Source organism: Mus caroli, chromosome 5 (genome assembly GCF_900094665.2).
Source record: "Mus caroli chromosome 5, CAROLI_EIJ_v1.1, whole genome shotgun sequence".
NCBI lineage: Eukaryota > Metazoa > Chordata > Mammalia > Rodentia > Muridae > Mus > Mus caroli.
In genome coordinates, this window is record NC_034574.1 from 127,293,134 (window position 1) to 127,301,168 (window position 8,035).

At 51.7% G+C, this 8,035-nt stretch overlaps 1 protein-coding gene across 3 annotated transcripts in view; it reads right to left on the reverse strand.

The window, feature by feature from the left end:
- Positions 1-8,035, reverse strand: part of Clip2 (CAP-Gly domain containing linker protein 2) — a 64,240-nt gene that overhangs the window by 9,679 nt on the left and 46,526 nt on the right. For 2 of the 3 annotated variants that reach the window (XM_021162395.1, XM_029477823.1), the window contains exons 9-11: positions 5,899-6,003; positions 3,712-4,647; positions 1,459-1,516 (exon numbers count right to left, since the gene is read on the reverse strand). In XM_021162395.1, coding sequence (XP_021018054.1) covers positions 1,459-1,516; positions 3,712-4,647; positions 5,899-6,003 — 1,099 coding nt within the window. The remainder of the gene's footprint in view (positions 1-1,458; positions 1,517-3,711; positions 4,648-5,898; positions 6,004-8,035) is intronic. The other variant, XM_021162396.1, reaches the window with a different exon arrangement.

Here is an 8,035-nt window from a genome sequence, read left to right on the forward strand (position 1 = left end):
GCCAGGGCCAAAAAGTGGGAGTGGGTGGGTAGGGGGGTGGGGGAGAGGGTATTGGGGACTTTTGGGAAAGCATTGGAAATGTAAATGAGGAAAATACCTAATTAAAAAAAAAAGTAAAAAAAAAAAAAAAAAGAATTTTGAGGGCTGGAGAGATGGCTCAGTGGTTAAGAGCACTGACTGTTCTTCCAGAGGTTCTGAGTTCAATTCCAAGCAACCACGTGGTGGCTCACAATCATCTGTAATGGGATCTGATGCTCTCTTCTGGTGTGTCTAAAGACAGCTACAGTGTACTGACATAAATAAAATTAATAAATAAATCTTTTAAAAAAAAAGAATTTTGAGATATAGTCCAAGTTAAACTTGAACTCATGGGAATCCTATCCCACATGACTGTTTTTTGAGACAGGGTATCAATATATAGCCCAAGCTAGCCTTGAACTCACGGCAGTCTTGCCTAAGCCTCCCTAGAATTGGGATTATAAGCATGTGCGTGGCTAGTTTATATATGATTTTGGGGGAAGAGGGGGTTTGAAACAGGGTTCCTCTGTGTAGCCCTGGCTGTCCTGGAACTCATTCTGTAGACCAGGCTAGCTGCCTCTGCCTCTGGGTACTGGGATTAAAGGTGTATGTCATCACACCAGCTTATATCTAACTTTTATTTATATGGTATAACTTATATACTCTAATCCTAACATTATTTAATTTTTAAAAGAAGGTAAACACCAAATAAGTTATAAGAGCCAGCACTAGGCATAAAGGCCTCTGTTTTCTAGAGGGACAGGACCGTCACCAAGGTAAGAGCAATTGACCACTTGTAGTCCGAAGCTCCTGAGATTTGCAATTTGACCCCTACATCCTTCGGTTTTCCCTTTCTATAAATATCCCAGACAGGGAAGGTAGTCGTTTACCTTTAAACGTTTCCAAATTCCATTAATTTTACTGTGTAGATGTGTGTGTGCTACAGCTTGAAGGTGACAGAGGACGACTTGCAGACGTCCATTCCCCTCTGCCACCATATGCCACTGGAGATGGGACTCAACTCGTCAACCTCGACAGTGAGCCTTTTACCCACAGAGCCATCTCAACAGTGCGTGGAAAACAGCTTTTGTTTGTCTGCTTCTTTTTTTTTTTTCTTTGAGACAGGGTTTCTCTGTACAGCCAAGGCTGTCCTGGAACTCACTCTGTAGATCAAGCTGGCCTTGAACTCAGAGATCTGCCTGCCTCTGACACTCAGGAGCTGGGATTAAAGGTATGTGCCATGGCCTCCAGGTATGAAGGTAGTTCTTGAATCTCGGATATACCTGTTCCTTCCCTGATCCCATGACACTCGCTTCTGGAGGGGTGATTATACACAGCAGGCGCTCACTGAGTCGCTGATGGCAGACCTCATGACTCAGCTCCAAGGTGGCACCCAGCTAGCTTTCCACAAAGCCTGGACTCCTACCCGAGGCTACTCACCCTCTACAGTCTCCTTCAGCCGAATCGTCTCCTCAGAAAGGTCACTGGATTCGATCACCTGAAAGAACAGTCCTGTAAGGGGACACGCCTGCCCTACTATCCAGGCCACACCTCCACCTGTGAAAAGGGGCCCTGGGGATGCAGGGACCCAATGCGCCAGCAGGGGGAGCAGACACATTTGGATCCCTCTCCTTGAGAAAAGGGAAGCTCCCACTTGGCCTCCAGCTGCCTTGTAGGATTCCCCTGTTGCCCCTGAACGGCTATTTTGGGGAGCAAGGAGCAGAGGGTGAAACTTAAGGACCTTTTTCATATTAGGTAAGTGTTCTACCACTGAGCCACACCCCCAGCCCCTCCCTGGGGGATTCTAGGTAGGGGCTCTACCACTGAGCCACGCCCCCAGCCCCTCCCTGGGGGATTCTAGACAGGGGCTCTACCACTGAGCCACGCCCCCAGCCCCTCCCTGGGGGATTCTAGACAGGGGCTCTACCACTGAGCCATGCCCCCAGCTCTTCAATCATAAAACAAGCACTCAATGTGTACAACAGAGCCTGGACAGCCCATCTAGGGCCGGCTGATCTAGGGACTTCCTTAACTGCCTTGTCTTCTTCATAATACTTAGTAATAAACTCAGAAGCCAAGGAAGAAAACATTGATTGGAAAAGAAAACCTGAAGAGCCGGGAAGCTGACTCACTTGGTAAAAGGCAAGCAGTGGGGCTGGAGTCTGGGCCCCAGAGCCCACATAAAAAATGGCTGGACACCACAATGGTGCACAGTTGTAATCCAAGCACTGGGAACCAGAAGCAGGCCGATCCTTGGTGATGAGTGGCCAACCATTCAACCTAGCCTACCTATGTCACGTGCTCCAGACCAGTCCAAAAAAAAAAAAAAATGGTACAAAAAGGTTGACCTCTGACCTCCACACATATGTACACCATAGACGCATGTGCACACACATGAGCATGCACACACATACATACACACATGTAGCAGCAAGGTGGAGTATGGTGACTCAGATCTGTAATCTTAGCACCTGAGAGTTAAAGACAAGAGGATAGAGAATTTAGGGTTCTCCTCGGCTACAGAGGGAGTTTGAGGGCAGCCTGGGCTATGCAAGACCCTATCTCAGACAAACAAATAAGAAAAGGAAAAGAAAAAGTTTCTTCCTGAGAGAAAGGCACAAGGCAGGAAGATGTCTTTTCTTCTAAGACCTGGAGCTACAGACACTTAATTCCCTAAACACCACACTGCAGAGAGATACCGTGCATGGATTAAAGAGTCAAGCTCCTAGCTGACCCCTTGTAAGGTTATTTTAAATGAGTTACTGGGGGCTGGAGACACGGTTCAGCAGTTAAGAGTGTGCACTGCGCTTGCAGATTACTTGAGTGTAATTCCCAGCACACAAGCCAGGTGGCTCACAGCCACTCGGAACTCCAGCTCCTGGGCACTGGCCTCCATGGGCATTGGGTATGCAACATGTGCATATCTGTGCCTGGATAAACACAATGAACCTCGAAATGGACCAGTGCACGATATGGAGCGCAGAGCCAGTTAAAACATCCTTCTGGGCTTGCTAGAATGGACGGGGCTGTCTACACTTCCTGACATCCCTCAGGGACCAATGGGGCATGCTCATCTGGGGCAAGGACCATAAAGGTAGGCATTTCTAGACTTGGGACAAAGCGGGTCATGGTGGCCTTTCTAGAGGCTAAAGAGACATCTTCGTGTCCCTGGATAGGTGTCTGATGAGACAAGGACCTGGGAGATGCAGTTTCTGTGCTTTTCTTGTGGGTGGTACCCGAGTGCCAGGTACCAGAGAGCAAAAGCGGCTCTGGGCAGCCCTATCCACAGACGGCGTGTATTTGCTTTGTCATGCTGGGGATGGAACTGAGGTTCTCCTAGGGAAGCATTCTAGTGCTCTGCTCAGCTTTTTAAAAAACCAACTTTGAACCGGAACCTCACTAAGGTACTGAGACTGGCCGTGAACTTGCCATTTGCCAAGTCTCAGCCAATCAGAGTTTAGGGCCTAACAAAATGGTGCCTTCAATGGCTCTCAAAGCCCACGAAGGATCAAGCAGGGTCCTCTCAGACTACAGTGGTCCCGATGATCCCCAAGGCTCCTCCTCTGAGCCCCCCTTGGCTAGCTCCAGACACAAGGGAAATGCTCCGGAACTGGTGCGCAGAGGCCACGCCCTCCCGGCCCCCCCCCGGGCCCCCCCCCCCCGCTGAGCCCCACAGGAGCGAATGCAGCCTACATGGCTGTGCTGGGCTGAGCACAGGGACTCGGCAGCCTGGAGTCTATTCTCAGCCACCAGAAGCTTTTCCCGCAGCCGCTCGGCCTCCTGCCTGCTCTGGGCTTCGGCCCTCTGCAGCATCTCGTAATCTAGCATCTTCTTTTCAGCCAGTGAGATCTGCTCTTTGAGGAACTCGATGGCCTGAGCCTGGCCGCGGTACTCCACATCCAGTCCCTCTAGCTCCTGCGCGCGCAGCTGGGCGTCACGACATTGGTCCTGGGCTTCTTGGAGCTCCAGCCGATGCTGGCTGGCTTGCTCCTCCAGCTGCTCCCTCCAGTGCTGCTGCAGCCCGGCCAGCTCCTCCTGGGCCTCTTGCAGCTTCTGCCGCAGGCCCTCCTTCTCCTTCCCATGCATGGCCGTCTCCAAGTCGTGCTTGGCCTGCAGGTTACCTAACTCCAGCTGGTGCTCCATCTTGATGCCCTCCACCAGGGCCTTCAGCTCTCCGATCTCCTTCTGCTGGGCACCTGGGCCAGAGTTCAGTGTGGCCTTCAGGTCCTCCAGGGATTTCTGGTGATCGGAGGCCAGCGAGTCCAGCTTGGATTTCCAGTTGTCCATGAGCCCCATGTTTTCCGTGGTGGCTTGCTGGACCTTGGCCTTGAGGTCTGCCACCTCCTGAGCATACTTCTCATTGGCCGCCCGGAGCTTGTCCACCTCTGTCTGATAGGTCTTTAGCATATGCTCATATTTGTCCTGGAGCAAGGTGCTGTCTCGCTGGTGCTCCTTGCTAGCCGACAGCAGCCGCTCTCGCAGCCGCAAAGTCTCAGCGGCCTCTGGGTGGTCTGCGGGTGGCGGGCCTGACTGGAGGAGACAGTGTTGCAGCTCTTCGATCTCACCACGCCGCAGGCTCAACTCTTCTTCCAGCTGCAGCACCCGAGACTTCTCAGCCACTGTGGTCAGCTAGCAGGAGAGAGAGACAAGTCAGTGACCAAGGATCAGTGATGGGGACAATGCCAGCCATGGTGGGGGGCAGTCAGATGATAGGGAGGCACCTATCCCTAGCTGGGTACTGGCTGTTCTCAGGGATCCTAATGTACCCCAAATGATGGGGTGAGCCGAATGGACTTGTTGCTTAGGTAGCTTAGACACATTACTGCTCAAGAGAGGTTTGAGCTTAGAGGACTTTCTCGAAGCTAATGCTTTATATGTATGCATATCTCAGCAATCCTCCTGCCTCAGCCTCCCAAGTGTATGCACCACCATGCCCAACTGAATAAGCTTTTTCTGGCTTGCAGTCTAGTGGAGCTGTTGATCAAGGGGCCTGTCTAGTGGGCGCTAAACTACCTAGTGAGTTTCCTGCACACAGCGTTCTAGCACACGAGTGCCTATGAGTCACCTGGTGATGGCCGCTGTGCGTGCACATGAAGCCATGCATCTCCAGACATCCACATGCCCTGCACAGTGCTACGGCCACTATGCACAAACTGAGTCCTTGCCACAAGCCTCCAAATGTCTGCGGGGTGGTTTTCCTGATCAATGGTGGCTGCCTGGTCAAATTCCTCCTAGCAGAGCTACAGCTGGGCTGGCCAGCTATTGGGATGTATGTACGGTGTGGAGAAGCCAGCGGGACATAGAACCACACCCTAGAACTGACTGGACTGCTCTCCCAAATGGAGCCTCTCAGGGCCTCCCTAACACACTATATGGCTATGGCCAGACTCTGAGGCTGATGTCATCTTGACCTTTGGGGATATCCCAACATATAAAGCCCCACTTCCTGAGCCTCAGGTACTCCAGGTTGGCTCTCTGCTGCCATCTTAAGATTCTCTAGGCTAGAACACTCTGGGTTTGCATTCCTGCCAAGGAAGCCCATGTCTATCCAAGTAAGGGGCAGGCCACTCCAAGAAGGCTTCTTTCTGGCAAGGGACAGGAAGGAGGCACAGGGAAAGTCTCACAGAGACACCTCCACTCAAGGAGCCATGAACTTGGAAGTAATCCCAGAGGACCCTCCTTCCCTAAGAGCACCACTTGGCCACAGTGAGCTTGACTCTAAATCTCAGCTTCCTTCCCAGAGGGGAGTACAGAAGGGTCTCCAAAAAGCAATAGTAAGAGGAGCCATTGTGATGGCAGAGGAAATGATTTAAAAAGCAAAGGGGGCATCTAAGGGCCAAGGCGCTGGCCGGGTGGGTGACAGTGGCAGGCGCGGTTTACCCTGTTATCCGCTAATTCTCTGAGCAGCCGCTCGGCCTGCGCCTTCTCCAATAGCAGGCTCTGTTCCAGCTCCCCAATGCGCGCGTGCTCCAGCTGGGTCTGGGTCTGCTCCACCCAGGGCGGGGGTGGGGGAGGGATGGCAGGGTGGACAGGGAAGGCAGGGACGTGGGGAAAGGAATATAGGGAACAGGAAGCCGGAGAAAGAAAGAAAGGGCGTGAGAAGGAAAAAGAGAGAGAGAGAGGAGGCGTCATCTTCCGTGAACAAGACTGAAAACAGATCAATGAGCCGGAATTGCTTGGGGAAGAGAGAGAGGTCTCAGAAGTGGGGTGCGTGAGGGGGCTGGGTGCCCTCTCATCATTGTGGCCTAGCTGGGCGTGTGTTCAAGGCAGAGGAGGCTCTGGGAACCACCCCTTGCCAGCCTCTGATAACACAGTGGCAATGGGGACCCCAGCTTCTTCCTTTGTGGGATTTAAAGAGTCTTTCTTTCTTTGTTAGGTGCATTTTATTCATTCATTTAGTGTGTGTGCCTGCGCACATGCCACCGTGCATTTGAGGGCAGTTAGAAGGAGTGGGTTCTCCCCTTCTACCATGCGGGTCCTGGGGATCACACTCTGGGTATCAGGTTTGGTAGCAAGACTCTTTACCTGCTGAGCCATCTCGCAAGACCCTTCTTTTTATAGTCACCTCCTGAGCGCTAGAATTTAGGGTGTGCACTACGACATCTGTTTTCTTTTTGGGGTCTTCAAGCAGAGTTTTGCTATACAGCCAAGGCTGTCCTAAAACTCACTGTGTGTCCCAGTTTGGCCTTTGAACCTGTAATCCTGACTCTGGACTTTGGTTTAGTTTTATGAGACAGGGACTCACTATGTTGCTAAGGCTGACCCCCACTCCCCAAGTATGAAGACCATACCATGCCCAGGTTAGCCTGGGACTCAGTGTGTAACCCAGGATGCCCTTGAACCTGCAATTCTTCTGCCTCAGCCTCCCTAGCACTGGGATGACAGGTATGTGCCACCATGCCTGGCTAACTCAAAACACACACCATCTTGATTCTCCTCAGGCAGGCCTCCTGGGTGGGGACTGAGCAAATACCCATTGCCCTTCCAGAGCCTAGCTTGGTTAGACATCCCTCCCCCTTCCTCACCCTTCCCAGATTCTGCAGAGGACGCCTGGTCTCTGGAAGTACAAGGGTACTTTTGTCCCCTCTTTACAACACCCGTTTCATTCGAGAACAAAGCATGACATTCTCTGGGTGGCACAGGGCTGGCATTTGGAGGGCTCATGATGGATCTCTGCATGTAAGCAGGGACGCGCAGAGGACACACACCCTGGGAGATTCTAGGGGACCAGACTGGAAACTAGGTTTGTTTCCAGAGAGAGGGGAGGCTGCTGCTCACCCTTAGAGAAACACAGGTTAAAGCGATCACCCCCCACCCCAACACACACACAACCCTGCAGCAAGTCCTGAAGGGGTGGGCGGGGCTTAGACGGCAGGGCTAATACACTCAGATGCCAGCAAGAAGTGGCAGCCATGGAGACTGAAAGATTGGAGCCCAGGCACCTAATGGCAGCCAGTCAGCAGAGAAAGCTCGAGAGGGACGCTTAATGAGCAATGATGAGTTTAGTCATGAAGACAGTAGAAGATGGGGGTGACCCAGCCCCAAGGGACCAACTGTTATGTTTGGGACAGGGTTTGGGCTTTCAATTTTGACTTTGTGTGTCATTATACATGTGGAGAGCAGAGGTGGATGTCAGGTAATTTTGTGTGTGTGTGTGTGTGTGTGTGTGTGTGTGTGTGTGTGTCTGTGTCTGTGTGTCTGTGTGCGTTGAGGGGTCCAGGGGAGGTACTCAAGACAGGGTTTCTCTGTATAGTTCTGGCTGTCCTGGAACTCACCAGGTTGCAGACCAGGCTGGCCTCGAAGTCACAGAAAGAGAGAAAGAGAAACCCTCTTGCCTTTGCCTCCGAGTGCTGGGATTAAAGGCATGCATCACCCTAGTTTATGTCAGACCTTAATCACACTCCACTGAATTATGCCAACTGGCCAATCTCAGCAACAAGGTTAGACCTGTGCCATGCCAATTTTTGTTTTTGTTTCTTTCTTTCTTTCTTTCTTTCTTTTTTTTTTTTTTTTTTTT